We start from the raw sequence: 17,550 nt of genomic DNA, 5'->3' as shown, positions 1-17,550 counted from the left end.
CGCCCACAATGGTGTCCCTCTTACCAATGTTAAAATCTGTTCACCTTACCCTATACTCATAGCCATGGCCACCCGGTCACATGACCAGCTAGCCACGCCCACCCAGTCACATGACCAGCTAGCCACGCCCACAAAATAAGCCACGCCCACAATGTCCCTCTTTACCAATGTTAAAATCTGGTCACCTTAACCTTGTGCCCTGCATAGGGCTGGCTCTGTCATCCTGCTAGTTCCAGCTTCTTCTCCCACTTCTGACCAGGGACACCTGGCCTGGCCCTTCGTGAAGCCACGCTGGACATGGTAGGCCTTCTTTCCTAGGCCATACGAGGTCGTGTCCAAATTGCGTATGGTATCTCTCAAGGCTTTATAACTGCCCTTATGTTCCTAATTATGTGCTAGGATGTATGTAAAACTCTTCTGCAGAATATGTGTGAGATTTTATACAGAATGGTAAAGCATTAACATTATGCTAGCTAAGCATTTTAAAATTTAATGCTTCGCTCCCCTGCCTTTTGAGTTTTTGAATGTTTCTTGTTGAAGCAAAGTAACTTGGGACATTGCCAGTTCAAATATTCAATAGAAGCAACTATTTTGGTCAAGCCCCAAAGCAGTTGGTCAAAATCATAGAAGCATGAACTATAAAGATTTCATGTAAGATATCTTTACTACTAGCTTAGGCGTAAATACAGAACCTTGGAAATTGTTAAGAGAATTTCTAACCATCATTTATAGGACATATTAAGGTGGAGTATTTTTGAATGATTTCAATTTTTTTTTCCCAGATTCCTTGCCACATAGGATGACCTGCCTTTTATGAAGTAAGCTGCCCATTGACTTGCCTTTTAGTCCTTGATTGTTTATATCTATATCTTGTTTCAATTTTTCCCCATCCTCATAATCTCACATAAATGGCATTTAATAATAGAAAGGCTTCATTAGGAATAATAATTATTTTAATTCCTGATTCTGTTATCTATAAATCTAAGTCAGACCAAGATGGATCAGTGATCAGTCTTGTGGAAAGTGAGACAAACAGTAATTTGCAAGGACTGTTTTAATCAGTAGCCAGCTCCTACTAGGAAATTGATTTGTCCTTCTAGTATAAACTTTAGCTTTCATTAATATGGTAAATGCTTATATCGAATAGACATAATTGTTATTTCTATTATTTTGGAAATGCTAGACACAAGCTCTTTAGTGCTTTTAGAGGATACATGGGGGCAAATTAATTCTGGCAATATTTTAGTAGCATTCTTTGTGGGTAAATTCTTTAAGTGTTAGAATATATGTTGTAAATATTGGATTCCTGCTTCCAAGCATAGCATATAACAAAAATCAGTCGAGTAATTGTAGTCATAGAATCTGGAGGTTACTTCTCATGAGAAAAAGAACAGTAGAAATAGAAGTCCACAAGTATATTCCTATTATGCTCAGAGACAGGAGGTGGCACGGCAGCTGACAGCTGGGTTACATCATTTCTGCAGAGTAGATCACTGTTGTTGCTGGGAGAAAGGAGAATAGTGCATTATATAGTAATTCAAGGTTGACATCCAGTCTCCTGACAGAGGAGGAACTGGATAAGGGCTGTAAAATTAAATATTACTTAGCATCAGATAGAAAAGAGAACAGGGAAATTTCTATTTAAGGAGCAATTGTGTTCCTTCTTACCTAATATTTGATTTTTTCTGAGCCTGTAAGACTTCAGTCCTGATGGCAATATAGAAAATGGTTGGACTGTGTCAGAAGCCTTTTTGCAAATGTTGACATTTCAGCATGAAATATTGAAGCTGGTGTCAAAGTCTTCAGGAGCTACACTATCTGTTCCCAGAATCTCCATAAGGTCCCTTTGCAATAATGTAATGGGTATTTCTGGTCCCTGCTGCACATGCATGACCATCAGAACACATATTATATTCTACACACCCATTTTATATGCCAGGGTGACTCATTTTCAGCATTTATTATTTTTTTTTATTGAAAAGTTTTACAAAAAAAAATTTCCCCCCCAATATTCCCCCCACTCTTTTTCCCTCCCCCCCCACCCCCCCACCCCTTCCCCCCATCCCAGAGCAAAATACAGGGTATTTCAATAACAACCATAAGCTAAATTAACCTATCTATCCTTAAACTACCAAATCCCCCCCTGAAACCTTAACTCCACTATGGATAACACAATACTTCTAAAATTTAACATTCATTCATAAGCTATTTGATATTTTCTTGTCTGATACTTATTTTGAATATAATCAATCCATCTTCTCCATTCCGATACGTATCTTTCTTGTGTATAGTCCTTCAAGTACGTTGAGATTTTCGCCATTTCCGCTAGGTTCGCTACTTTCAGTGTCCACTCTTCAATAGTAGGCAAAAAGTCCTTCTTCCAATATTGCGCTACCAACAGCCTAGCTGCTGATATCAAATTTAAAATCAATTTAGTCTCTAATGCTGTACAATCCGTGGTTATACCCAATAAAAACAGTTGCAGAATAAATTTCAACCTTTTTTTCAAGATATTCTGCATTACCCACCAAATTTTTATCCAAAATGCTTTGATTTTCTTACAAGTCCACCATATATGGTAATAAGTTGCATCATCACAATCACATCTCCAACATTTAGCTTGCAAATTTGGATACATACATGATAATTTTTTAGGATCTAAATGCCATCTATAAAACATTTTATAAAAATTTTCTCTTAAGTTTTGTGCTTGCGTAAATTTAACATTTCTGACCCAAATCTTTTCCCATGTTTCTATCATCACTGGTTCCTGAAAGTTTTGTGCCCATTTTATCATACAATCCTTAACCAATTCCGTTTCTGAATCTATTTCCAATAATGCATTATACAACCTTTTAATATGCATTTGACTTTGATCTCTAATCTGTTTTACCAAGTTTTCCTCATTTTGCATAACACCAATTTTTTGATCTTCCCTCCATCTAGCTTGAAGGTGACCATACTGAAACCAAGTGTAAATTATCCCTTCTTCTTTCAGTACACTTAAAGATTTCAATTGCAATTTGCCCCTTTCCATAAAAAGAAGTTCTTTGTAAGTAATCACCTCCTGTTTTTGTTCTATACTTATATTTTCTATTGCATGTCTGGGATTTGCCCATATAGATATCTTATAGTTTAACTTATATTGATACTTTTTCCAAACCCTCAACAAAGCATTTCTAAGTATTTGACTTTTAAACACCTTATCCACTTTTTTTTCATATAACAGGTAAGCATGCCATCCATATAACAAATCATAACCTTCTATATTTAACATTCTCTCTTCAGTTAAATTGAACCAATCACTAATTTGTGATAAGACAGCTGCTTCATAATACAATCTTAAATTAGGCATTTTAAGACCTCCTCTCTCACGTACATCCTGTATAATTTTCAATTTTATTCTTGGTTTTTTCCCAGCCCAAATAAAAGTATTAACCCCTTTCTGCCACTCCCTCAAATTTCCATCTTTCTTAAGCACTGGTATCATTTGAAACAAAAATAAGAACCTGGGTAGCACATTCATTTTTATTACTCATATCTTTCCCAATAGAGATCTTAAATTGTTTCAAGTAGTGAAATACTTTCTTTCTTTTTTGTGGTGAATTTAAACCATTAACATTCCAAGATAGGAATTTAGTTGCCATCTTTGGCCCCTCGAAGCTTCAAAAGCATCAGCTGAATATCCTCCTCCATCTTACTCTTTAGCCTAGCCCCTCCTACTGCTTCTGTTTTTTGGACTTCTTGAGATGAGTCTTGAGATTGTTGCACTTTTAGTTGTTGTTCTTGGCGTTTGTAGGTTGCTTGTGTCATTCGTTGTTCTCTTGGTTCCTCTGTCTTCTTGAGTGGTTCAAAAGTTGGGGGTGGGCCCCCAGATAGCATTAAATCTTCTTCCATGATAATTCCTCCAGCTGCAGCTTCAGCATAAGTTTGTATCTGCTTTCCATCTTTCTCTTGTTGTAACATCTCCATCCCCCCCCCCCGGTGAGGGTGGGTGTCCAGCCTTTAAAACATTGACATAAAAATCTTTTGCCTTCCAGACTGTGTTTAAACGGTATCTTTCTCCACCATAGTTCACTATTAGACCGGTTGGAACATCCCATCTATACTGCACTTGCTGATTTCTCAATTCATTTACCAGGAAGCAAAAGTCCTTTCTACTTCTTAATATTTTGGGAGGGATCTCTTTCAGGACCACTAATTCTTGTCCAGCCACTTGAACCTTATTCTTATAGGAAGCTTGTAAAATGTCATTTCTGATCCTCCTGGTTGTAAAATAGATCACAACATCTCTTGGTAACTGCCTTTGTCTTGCCACCCAGGAGTTAACCCTGTAAATTTTGTCGATTCGGGTTGCCACATCTTCTACCCTTTCTTTGATTATCTCTGCCATAGCTTCAGCACAAATGTCCTTTAGATTTTCCCGGCTATTTTCTTTCAGCCCTCTCAATCTCAAAGCAAATTCCATAGATCTATATTGTAACATAACTAATTCATCATCCACTTTCTCTGTTTTAGTCATAATATCTCCTACTTTATTTTCCAAGTTCAGATTGGCCTCATTAATTTCTTCTACTCTCTCATCCAGCTGAACAAGGTGTTTTGACAATCCTGAAACTGCTAGGATAATGTCATATCTTATTTTGTTATGCTTTTCTTCAACAACATCTTTAATTGCCTTTATATCCTCCGCAAATTTTTTTAGCTTCCCTTCCATAATTACTGTTTGGTTGTTCATAGCTGCAGTTTGATTATTCATGGCTTCTTTTATAAATTCTTTAAGTTCTTTAAAAGAAGCCTCCTGGCTCTGAATCAGCCGGAAGTTGTGCTTTCTGTGTTACTACTGACACTACTGGAGAACCTCCTCCACTTTTAGAAACTCCTGGCTTAGTTTGCTTAGAAGCCATCTTATTTTAAAAGGTCTTTTTCCCTTTCACAGCCACAAAGTCTCTTGAACAGTTTTCAAAAGTTTATAGTTTAAATTTGTCAAACAAAATAGTCTTTTCTCCACCAAACTCTCAGTTCCCAGCAGCTTTAATCCACTCTCAGAGTGCAAAACTCTCAGTAAACACTTTCGTTTCTGACTTTCACTTTCACGCCCACAGCAAAGGCGCCATCTTCCAGCCTCCAGCTCAGAGAGATTCAATTAGAAACAATGTAAACCCGGAGTTAAGCGCTGTTACTTGCAAATGCTTGTTCTCCTGTTTCCGCTCTGTCTGCTCTTGTATTCAATCAATCTCACTTTTTTGCCTGCAGAGTTGGTCGCGACATCTGGCTCTCTTTAAAACAGAGTCGTCCTGGATCCAGAGCTTCAGTGAGCTAACCGGGGAGCTCTCGCCCTCCAAGCCTCTGGAGTTATTCCAGGGGATTTATGGGGAGCTCTACCCACACCCACCGGCTCTCCTCTCCTTCTTCTCCCGATGGAGAGGTTTTCAAGCCACCAGACAGCTGCTTAACGCTGTCAAAGCGGCTTTTACGAGATCGCAGGGCTGGCGGTCCGGAGAGACCGTCCACAACGCCGGCGGTGCCAACCGGAAGTCCTCATTTTCAGCATTTATGAAGGAAGTTAATTACATTTTCCAGTTAGTTTTTAAAACATTAATTTGTTACTAACGATTATATTGCCTTCCAGAATGAAAGGTCTTCATTTTTAACAGCTCCAAAAGCTAATTTGAATAGGTTAAACTGAGAAGTGATGGACATGTTTAGTTCAAAAATAATTGGAGTCAAGACATGTGATTATGTTGTTTTGTGCTAAGTCTTTGTAAAAAATGCAATAGTAAACTAGTTTGTGTATTTTTCAGTTATCAGTGACCCATGGAGTCACTGATAGTAGTCTTTTGTTTTCAGGAAAGCACTGAAGATGATTTTCAATAAAATTTGGGTGTTTAGTTCCATCACAATTGTCCCAACCTAACATGGCATGAGTCTGCATCATGGATCTTCATAGCAGAGTGGACAGAAGGAATTTATATGTAGTAGCAATTTCTGTAAATCAATTTGAAAAGGGATTCTGGGGTGTTTTTTTGTTTTTTGTTTTGAAGAGAAACAAGTCCATTTTAAGTACATTAGTACATCTCATAACATGTTCCCATTAGAATCTGTGCAAGAAGACTATCAAAGGAGAAGTACAGCTGTCACATAGGAAACATTTGAGCTCAATATGAAAGAACAATGCAGGCTTTGGGTCCAGTAACTGCAAATAACAGCTAAAAACCTTGCTGACTCATTCCCATCATTACATCAGTTCACCATTGCATCATTGTAGCAGCTGGTCAGCTCTTAAATCACTACCCTGATATAGCCCCCCCAAAAAAAGAAAAAAGAAAAACTGAAATAGAACTCAGAACATTTAATTGTAAGATAGAAGGTAATAGTGACATTCTTGATTAGACAGATCCTTTCATTAGCCTTCTCCCATGAGTAGGATCCTGATGTCCCAGCTGTACTGTATTGAGCATTATGAAAAATCTAGAAGTGGAACTATCTTTCAGTGGATTTGTGCACGCTTAGGATCCAAAGATGCCAAGTTTGAATCTGGAATATGAATTAAAGAGAAAGAATTGGGAAGGGCAACACTGACTAGACACTAAAACAGTCTAGTATACTAGTTAGGCAGACTAGAATCTTTGTTTTATTTAGATGATAATCTGAGCAAATCATCTCATGCTAGTTTCTAATTTCACTTCAATTCATACACTTCATTTGGGCTGAGATGTTTCTTTAAAGCTGCTTCATGGAAAGCAGAACAAGCAACTAATTGTTAACTACTTTTAATAGGGTTGAATTATTCTTGCCTCCTTAAAATTTTATAACTTTATTATATTATAATAAAATAAATAAATAAATAAATAATAAATACTTTATGGAAAGACTCCATAAAGTCAAATACTGTATAACTTTAACATTTTAATTTTAATATACTGTTTTATGTTTTGCTGTTTAATTCTCACCACCCAGAGTCCCTCTTTGAGGGAGATGGGCAGTTCAGATATATGAAATATATCTAATAATCTAAAAGCATTGTTTGTTCTGTGTAGTATCTCATACTGGCCATGGCTGCACCTTACAACAGTTTTCCACAATCAGGTGATCTCCAGATGTTTTAGGGTATTGATCAAGGATTATGGGAATTATAGTCCAGAATTTTGACATTGAGGACCAAGATAAGGTACATGTTTTTTGTATTACATTTCTATCTTAACGTGCATTTTTATGGTTGCCTCTGACTTCAGATATTACATGGTTACTCAGTTGCATGTAGAGACACAAAATGTATAAACTAATTATTAATAATAAGAGCCAGATTACTATAGTGGTTAAGGCACCAGGCTAGAAACCAAGAGAGCAAGAGTTCTAGTCCCACTTAGCCATGAAAGCCAACGGGGTACCTTGGGCCAATCACACTTTCTTAATCCTAAAAAGAAGGCAATGGCAAACCACTTCCGACAAACTTTTTTTTTTTTTTAAATTTGATTTATATGCCGCCCTTCTCCGGGGACTAAGGGCGGCTTACAATGCGCTAAGCAATAGCCTTCATACTTTTGTATATTTATACAAAGTCAGTTTATTGCCCCCACAAACTGGGTCCTCATTTTACCTACCTTAGAAAGGATGGAAGGCTGAGTCAACCTTGAGCCTGGTGAGACTCAACACAGCACAACACAGCTGGTGTTAATCACAATGCTATCAGTCTGCTGAGCCATCAGGCCCTTTGCTAAGAAAACAGTAGGAACATATAGGAACAGGTAGTCTCTAGGAGTAAAACAAAGGAAAAGAAGAAACCTGACTCTAAAAAATAATAATAATAAAAAGATATAGCCAAGGAAACCACACAAATCTTTAACACATAGCTATAGGTTCAGAATCAGCATAACAGAACTGGAAGAGACTTTGGAGATCTTCTAGTCCAGAGATCTTCAAACTTGGCAGCTTTAAGACTTGTGGACTTCAACTCCCAGAATTCTCTAGCCAGCTGGATGTCAAAGATATTGGTGCAACTTCAGACATAGAGATAAAAGATAATTGAAAGGTTTTTGGGGAAGGGGAGATCCATATAGATATGAAAGACACATATGTCATATGAAAACATAAAAGTCATATGAAACCTTAAAAGAATTCTACTTTCAATTTATCCTGCCGCCATGAACCTTGGCTGTGTCCTGAAAATAATACATCACATTACACTGGCCAGCAATTACAGGGACAATGGCGGAATTTTGGGAGTTCACTGACAAGGTTGCGATTTCTGTAGGCTGCCTCAGAATACGATGGGAGCTGATCTTATAATGTTTGGGGAAAGTATGCCTATCTGAGTGAGAAGAAGGACTCCTGAGCTATAAGTACATGAATACGCTGCACTTTCTGGGCTGTCTAAAACAAAGCGGGTAAGCAGAGCCATATGGTTTCTGGGTCACAGCCATAGTTAAGCATGTGTTTAATACTAAATGCAAAAAGTCCCAGGCATCCCTAGGTGGGGTTAGAAAAAACTCCCACCTGAAACTATGGATAGTTGTTGCCAGGCGACGGACAAATAGTTGGACTCAGTAGAAAGTGAATTCCTCTGCTCCCTCTACTCCTTGTGTGGGGGTGCCTTATCCCTTTAATCCCCCATGAAGCATCAGAATTGAAAATTCTTTTCTTCTTGGGACTGAGATTGGATGTGAATTCTAGACATTTTCTGGTAGAGAAGAATGCAATACACAGAATATATAACCCACTTACTTTCAGAGTGTGTTTGAAAAAAATAAATGCTCCTCATTCAGGAGAGTTGAGGTAAATAGGGAATGCAATGTGCTGGGGAGACTTTCCTATTGTTATTTTAAATGCTTGTTCCACTGTGATTAAAGTGTTTCCCTTTTTAATAAAAGGGAAGTTTTTGAAAGAAGCTGGAAGTGAAGTGCTTTTGAAGCTGTGGAAATTTTAGCTGGTCCACATGTTTCCTTCATTTTTATAAGTACAAACATTCACAGAAGAGGCGTGTGGAGAACTTTTTTTTTAAAGAACAATGTTTCACACACATGTTGGTATTGAGGTCCCTGATGTGTTTTTTATTTGTCTATACGAACTAATGAAAAGCTCACTTTAAAAAAAAAAATCTGAACTTCAAAAGTTAATTGAATACTGTATATCCTGCAAGCAAACTATGCTGTGAAGCAGCTCAGAGTTTATCAGACTTGGGACCTCTGCGGAAACTTTAAAAAAATAAATAAATCCATAGATGCAAAATCCAATGCTTGTAGTGCAATAGAATTCATGGGGGATGATTTGCTATCATCCCCAGCTTTGAATCCATTCTGCTGTACAGAAACCATGTATCTGATGATAAGAATTTGTGATTATATTATCCTTTTACAAATGGCTATGACATTTTGGGAGACAGTTTTGTTTCTTGCCCTTTGCACTTGTGGGTGTGTCATTGGCAGGCACCGTAGCATCCTTCTGGATAGAAAAGTATTGTCTCTGAATGTATTGCTTGATTTTATTTTGTAAAATACAAAGCTGCCAGTTATTTATTTGTTGATATTTAAGAAGGAGGGACACGGTGGCTCAGTGACTAAGATGATGAGCTTGTTGATCGAAAAGTCGGCAGGTCAGCGGTTCAAATCCCTAGTGCCGCGTAATGGGGTGAGCTCCCATTACTTGTCCCAGCTTCTGCCAACCTAGCAGTTCAAAAGCACGTAAAAAATGCAAGTAGAAAAATAGGGACCACCTTTGGTGGGAAGGTAACAGCGTTCTGTGCACCTTTGGCATTTAGTCATGTCAGCCACATGACCATGGAGATGTCTTTGGACAGTGCTGGCTCTTTGGCTTTGAAACAGAGATGAGCACCATCCCCTACAGTCAGGAACGACTAGCACATATGTGCGAGGGGAACCTTTACTTTTACCTATTTAAGAAGGATGCAACAGTCAGAGCTCGGAGAAAGTAACATCACTTGAGTTGTGGGAAAATAACGTAAAAGACAGACCAATAAAACAGGAATTTGGAAAGAGAAACTGAAGTACAGAAAAGGTTAGTTGTTAGTGTAAGTGTGTAGAGAAAATTGAAGTCTAATTCAGATATGGTCTAAGAAAATGTGATTTCTTAGATCATACCTGAACCAGACTCCAATATGCTAATTTTGTATCTCTTTTCTCCTATGGTTGCTACTTTGTATTGTAGGCCAAGGGTCTCCAACTTTGGCAACTTTAAGCCTGGCAGCAAAGCTGGCTGGGGAATTCTGGGAATTGAAGTCCTCCAGGCTTAAAGTTGCCAAGGTTGGAGATCCCTGTTGTAGGCTATATCAATGGTCCCCAACCTTTCTGGCTGTGCAGACTGGTGACAGCAGACCTGGGGTACGGGGGGAAATGATTTCGGTGCAAATGGAACTTCTCGTGCTCACCTCCTGCTTGCACAGCCCACCGACCTTGGCCGTTACTGGTCCATGGGCCGGGGATTGGCGACTCCTGGACTGTATGTTTTCCTCCAAAAAGAGGAGGCAGAAGTTTGTTTATTTATGTATTTCTTTTGCACATGTCACTAGAAGAAAGTTGAATGTCATTTCTACATGTACAGGAGATGACATATTTTGAATTTTTTTTTATCTCAAATGAACATAGGGAAATAAATGTTTTGTTCGCCGTCTATTTCTAGGATGATCTCTATAGCTAGAAATACACGAATATGAATCAAATATCTGACTTTTAATTTATTACAGTTTTCCCTCTAAACAACTCCATGGTTTAGAAGCTTCAAGAATGTCGGGGAATCCATAATTCACACAGACACACATTCTCTCTCTCTCACTCACTCTCTCTCCACTAGCTGAGGATGGTTTTATCTTTAGAAGTCTTTATGGAACAGAGAGGCTGTGACTGGTCAAGAGTAAAAATAGTTCTGAGTTTTCAATGGCTGCATTCCTAATTGGAGCCTGAAACCCTGAATCAGGACTCAGCACTCAGACCATACAGGACTGAACAAGGGAGCTGTGCGGCAGAAGGCAGGAGGGCAACTTGCAGCCTAGGTCGACGATGAGTCACCCCACAGCTTCATTAATCGTTTGGGAAGGGCCAGTCCTGCTCTTGCATTCCCAGCAAGGTACCGATGATGTTGTTTACGCTGAGTAATTTTTACGTCATGCCAGATTTTTTTTAAAAAATTATAATGCAAAGGACCAAGTCTGAACTAAACAGTTTGATTGATTTTTTCCCCACTATTCTTTAGAGGCGATTTCGTTGTTGCCCTTGTAGAGGCCTATTTTAGGTACATATTCTGACTACTAGCTTGGTTTCGGTGATGCTTTCAGATAATCAGTTTTCCTTGGGAGATCTGGGTGTATGTTTTTCATTCTGGGAGATCCCCAACAGGTCGCATTCTGTTGAAAGCATGGTACGAAGGCTACTCAAAATATTTTTAAGCAAGAGAATTTCTGGAGAAATACTTTCCAGAAATATTTTCAGTATGTGTTAGAATAGAAAGTGAGAGACTGGTTGAGGAACAGATTCTAAATTGGGTATGAGAAATATCTAGTGCATGGTATAAGGTAGCAGATAAGTGCCAAAAATATTTGGTGGAACAACAGAGGAAAATATTATTTCAGGCTGTAGCATCATATTGGAAACCGGGGATTCTCTTATTTTTCATGCACGTAACTATGATAAAATTTCTTTGTGGTGGGTTTTGTCTGTTTATTTCTTTCTGAGGAAAGATTGGGCAAGATTGAAATAATCCCTCCTCCCGCAAGTAAAATAAAAAAAAAAATAGCAAGGTTTCTTTTGCTTCCTAATACTTAAAATATGATTGTAAGTAGAGGAAAGAAATTACAGGTAGTCCTTGTCTTAAAACCACAACTGAGCCCAAAATTTCTGTTGCTAAGCAGGACAGTCGTTAAGTGAGTTTTGCCTGAATTTATGAGCTTTCCTGCCACAAGTGATTGTTAAGTGAATCACTGCAGTTAAATTAGTAACATGGTTGGTAAGTGAATCAGGCTTTCCCCCCTTTGACTTTGTTTGTCAGAAGGTCGCAAAAGGGGAATCACATGACCCCAGGACACTGCAACTGTCATAAATATGAGTCAGTTGCCAAGTGTTTGAATTTTGATCATGGGGCCATAGGGATGCTGCAACGGTCATAAATGTGAAAAACACTTTTTTCCATGCTGTGGTAAGTTTGAACGGTCACTAAATGAACTGTTGTAAGTTGAGGACTACCTATATGTTTACTTAAGACTGAGACAAAACAAAATAATTAGATAGAGTAAGAAGCAGTTTCTAGTCCAACAAAAGACATAGTGATTTGTCAGTAATCATTGTGAAGAGTAAGGTGCTGGGTGAGCTAAAGACACAATGTTCCTAAGCTTGATAGAGTGAGATATTTATCATCAAACCAGACCAGTTCTTACACATTTCTCTACAGGAGATTCCTCTCTCTGGCATCTTATCAGGGTTGAATGACTGCAGAGACCCACATGGTGGACTACATATAGAGATTGCTGAAAAATGCACATAAAGACCACTGAAAGACCTGCAGGTAGACATGAGATTTAGTTTGGGTTTACTGAGAGTCTGCATAGTTGTATCAGAATGCAAGTCCAGGTAAGTCCTCGACGTATGACCCGTTGCTTAGTGACTGAAGTTATGACAGAGCTATGCAGGACTACTTACGACCTGGATTCCAAGTTTCAAAGGCCAGGTCTCCCCGTGGTTATGGGATCACATTTTGAGTGCTTGGCAACTGGCCCATATTTACAGATTTTTGTAGTGTCCCATGGTCATTTATCATGTCTTGTTGTTGGAAACCAGCATTTACTTCTGGTTTCCCAGAAAGAAAAAAAAACCCACCCACTGAGGACATCAGGTTCACTTAATGACCATACCATTCATTTAACAGCCACCGCAAAATTGCTCATAAAATTGGGCACAAGCATATGGTGAGCTACTTAATGACCAGTATGACTTATGACCATAAATCTTGGCTCAGTTATGGTCGTAAGTCGATGACTACCTGTGCTATATTCAACTCCTTAATCAGAGACTCCCCTTTTTAATGAATCTGTAATTACATCACCCAGAATTGTGTTCTTTAGTATTTCTCAGATTACTCTTCTCCTCTTCGAATGAGAGATCTACTGTCATCAGGGTTTATTTACAAAATGTGTATTTGTATTTAGTCTTTGTGGTTATCTTTGTCTTGTAGGAAGGGACCAGCATAAATTTTGCTTTGCATGTAAAGGGATTGTATCAGAGGTGGGTTTCAGCAGGTTCTGACCAGTTCTGGAGAACCGGTAGCAGAAATTTTGAGTAGTTCAGAGAACTGGTAGTAAAAATTCTGACTGGCCCCACCCCCATCTATTCTCTGCCTCCCAAGTCCCAGCTGATTGGGAGGAAATGGGGATTTTGCTGTAACCTTCCGCTGGATTGGGGAGGGAATGGAGATTTTACAGTATCCTTCCCGTGCCATGCCCACCAAGCCACGCCCACCAAGCCATGCCCACCGAACCAGTAGTAAAAAATTTTGAAACCCACCACTGGATTGTATGTAGCGTGTAATGGGGTGTAATGCATGAATGTATTCAGTCCCCAAAAGAGGGAATCATATGAAGGTTTTCTACTAACACCAAGTGATATCACGTTAAGGCAATAGACCAGACTGATCACTTGCTCCAAAATATGGCTACACTTCATTATGCCTGATGACAGATAGATGTGGCCTATCTTAAGGGTTTATGTTTTTATTGATCATCTGAAGACAGTGCAGTCATAGCAACCGTTTATGTTGTGAAAAACTCTACTGACACATGATATTGCCATAACTTTCTTCATTTAGGAGTAGCCATTCTATATGGGTTTGTGAAGGTAGAATTAAGAATCTTACACTTAGCATTTCTGCTGATGGTGTGGAAGAGGATGAAGAGAAGAAAGAGATTACATCTACCCCCAGCCACTGTTTCTTGGGATACTTTGTTGTGCCACCAAAGAATTTTTTCCCCTTAAGGCTTGAAATACTATCTGGTATGATAAGCAAAGCATTGGCAGTTTTAGTGTGGGTGTTGCATGTATCTCAGATTTTTTTCTATTCATATCCACAGGGTAAAGGAGGAATTGTGGTTTTATGTTCAGGGTCAGTTCTACACCTTCAGACTTAGAAAACCTTGCTCAACTGTCATATGTTTGATACCTCATTTGCAAAAAATATTGGTATTTCTTAAAACCTCTCCAGTGGGTAACATGCTCACCTGAGACATTTTGGAAAGCAAAAGTAATCTAGGTTATTAGACAATACTGTAATTACAGAGTGATAACTAGAGGATTGTCATTCAACTGTCTACTGCCATTTCTGCAAAGCACTGAGCTTGTTCTTTTTTTTTTTTAAGCACATGAATGATTTTGCAATTATTTAGATTTGTATGTCCAAAGTAAAACACAAATTTAAGAGTGTTGCATAATTGGGTCTGGTGCAAATGATTACGTTCAGTGAAATTGGCAAGATCAGGAATGATTTCTTTCCTTATAATCTGCAATTCTCTCAGAAGTTAGTTACGGTTTTTCTTATAGGTTTTTATCATACCGTCCATGCGTCCTCTCTGTTAGAGGAGAGAAATTCTAACTTGTAACTAAAGCATTTGCCTTGCATACATATAATGAACAGTATATTCAAACTGTTTAAAAATATACCCTAATCAGCATACTTAAACTGACTGAAATCATTCCACTGAACTATAGCCAATATATGTCTAATTCCTTAGAGAATCTTGGGAATATTCACTTCTGCTATATTATCTAGTTGTTGGCCAGGCTGTAAACAGGCAAGAGATTATCTCCACATGTGATCGACTTTTTTAGAAAGATGTAATCATCCAGGCAATTAGACAGATACTACAATTAGAGATAACTAGAGAACTAGCTAAACACCTTATTAGGTTCCTTAAGTGATTTCATCACAGATAAATATGACAATTAGCAGTATTTTGTTGCATTTGAAATGTTAAATACTTGTCCTTATTATAATGATTCATAACAAAATGAATTTCGAATATTGTGGACATGACAAGTTTACTAATTTTATCAAATTGCAACAAGGTTAATAAAAAGTTTAAGAAGGATGAAACAAAAAAGAACAGAGGAGTGAATATTTTGGGGTGTTAAGAAATCGTTACGATATACACATTTCTAAAGATATATACATATTCATGGTACTGTATAGGTCTGTCATATTACTAAAAAGTTTGAAAATGAGTTTACAAATTATAAGCAAGGATATTGAAAAATGATGGAGGGCGTCAAAACATGAAGAGTATGCTGGGAGATCTTAGAATATTTTTTGAATTAAAAGAGTTCTGCAAGGAGGAGTAGAGAAAATTTTGAAAGAAAGAACTGAAAGGCTCTTAACTGGGTGGAGAAAATGTTTGGAAGCTGCTGTTTCTGCCAAAAGAAAGTGTTTGTTGTGACCATTTTGGTCACAAACTATGACCAAAATGGTATTCAAATGTATTAATTTGCCGTATTCATTGTTTTTATTCTGAATTTCTAAACAACTGTACATAAATAGTAGATATGCACTCAGATTTAGAGAAAAATGCTGTCTGTAACTTTGTAACATGTGAAGGATTAAGTTTAAGTTTAAGTTTATTTATTTGTCAAGCATATATATGATTACAGGTAAAAAGTATAAACATAATTTGAATACATGAAAAGAGTAAGTAAAAAGGAATATTAGGACAGGAACGGTAGGTACACTGGTGCATTTATGCACGCCCCTTACAGACCTCTTAGGAATGGAGGGAGGTTGTATTAACCTTTGTTCATTTTGTTCATACATATAAATTATATGAAACATGCTGTTTGACCAGGATTGCCTAAACTTTCATATGCAACTATAACTAAATGACAAGTTCAACTACAGGAGTCTCGGCAAGGATGAAACAAGATGGATAAGAAGCACTCTGTACAGCTTTGTACTCCTTTGTAACTAGAGAAACAGAGATCTTCAGTTCTGAAGGCTTTGTAATGGGTGCATCCCAAGACTAATACTATTATTATAAATAATATATTTTAAAAACCATACATCTTAAGTATTATGTAATTTGTTGTTCTTTGGAAACAGCAAAGTTGCTGGACCTCTGGTAAGAGTTTCCTTTTCTTTCTTCCTGCAGTGTGCTCTTCTTTTCGGCACTGAATGTAGCCTGTATTGGGTATGAAATAGTAACATACTATCCGTTCTTCAATAACCAGAAAAAGCACCAGTAATCACTTTGAAATCCTAAACCTCATTAACAGGGAACCAGAGGAAGTACGGAATGAAATCAAAGAAGTTGGGAGTGAATGTGAAAAGACTCCAAATACCAAGAAACCAAACTGGAGTCAGAACAAACAGTAGAATTTGTGAAGAGGAGAATCCAAATCCAAGAAAGACTGAAATCTCAGGAAGGAACAAATCACAGGATTTCAGAGAGCTCATATAAGAAATAAGGAGCAACAAAATCTGTAATGACGTTGAAGATGAAAACAGACATGGAAAAACAAGCAAAGTCTTCTTGAAGATCTCTTAACTCAAGAGATTCTAACCTCAAGTTGGTGTGCTAAAGAATGTCAGTGGATTCATATAATAATTGATTTAAAGAAAATTAAACAAAAATGGAAGGAGACATTCTGACATTCTGCAGGGTATCAATATCTAAGTTATTCTGTATTTCTAAGAACTTTAGCGCCAGCAGATAAAGTTTAAATCAGCGCTCTAGTCATTACCATGTCTGAATGCTATAAGACTTGATGGAATTTATACAGATATATTGGAATAAAATATATGAAGCTGAACTGGCAAAGTGTTTAACGAAGTCATGCTGGCAAATCTGGAGAATGATGCAGTAGCCAAGAATTTGGAATAGGCCAACTACATAACAATGCCACTCCCAAAAGAGGCTTAATAGAGTATGCGGGGAGGGGGGGGGAAGGAAGTGGTGGTAGTGGTGGTGGTAGTGACCTGTGGCAAGGAAGGAGGGGGATATCTATTCTTTAATTATGTGAAAACAGCGGGAAATAGCTAGAGTTGATTTAATGTCGAGGTTCCGACTGATGAACCCAACCAAGCCAGCAAATCGATACGATCAAATCTCTTTAAGAACAGCTTTATTGAGTACATAATTTCGGCATGCAGGAAAGCAAAACCAACTCTAGCTATTTCCCACGGTTTTCGCATAATTAAAGAATAGATATTCCCCTCCCTCCTTGCCACAGGTGACATTGTCCAGTTAGGTGTTCTGGTGTCTCCAGGGTAACTCCTTCAAGTCTCTGGCAAGCACCTGTTGAGATTACCTTGGTTCCCATGGGACAATCTGTTGTTATTTTCTGGTCTCACATTCCAAACCTCTCCCTCTCCCCACCCCCCATAATGTGTGGCAAGCTGAGAAATGAAAAGATGGCTGCGGCAGCATAGGTCCATTTCGGAGTTGACAGGTGGTGGGGGTGGGTGGGTGGGTGGGAGGAGGAGGAGAATCAATCTCCAATATAGATTAGTGAGATACATAGAAAAGGAGTTGCCAGATGTTCAAGCTGGTTTTAGAGAAAGCTGGGG

General features: G+C 38.1%; 1 protein-coding gene across 5 annotated transcripts in view; it reads left to right on the top strand.

Annotated features, from left to right (window-relative positions):
- Positions 1 to 17,550, top strand: part of TSPAN4 (tetraspanin 4) — a 727,944-nt gene that overhangs the window by 345,652 nt on the left and 364,742 nt on the right. The window contains exon 1 of one of the 5 annotated variants that reach the window (XM_087880437.1): positions 10,805 to 11,079. The exons of the other annotated variants lie outside the window; for them this stretch is intronic. Within the exon in view, the coding sequence (XP_087736563.1) occupies positions 11,013 to 11,079 (67 nt within the window). The 5' untranslated portion in view covers positions 10,805 to 11,012. Of the gene's footprint in view, positions 1 to 10,804; positions 11,080 to 17,550 lie in introns of those variants that run through there. 5 annotated transcript variants of the gene reach the window in all.

This window comes from Pantherophis guttatus, chromosome 1 (assembly GCF_059756535.1).
Source record: "Pantherophis guttatus breed Tessera chromosome 1, ASM5975653v1, whole genome shotgun sequence".
In the NCBI taxonomy this organism is placed as follows: domain Eukaryota; kingdom Metazoa; phylum Chordata; class Lepidosauria; order Squamata; family Colubridae; genus Pantherophis; species Pantherophis guttatus.
The sequence above is the reverse complement of the archived record's forward strand: the minus strand, read 5'-3'. Positions and strand labels throughout refer to the sequence as shown.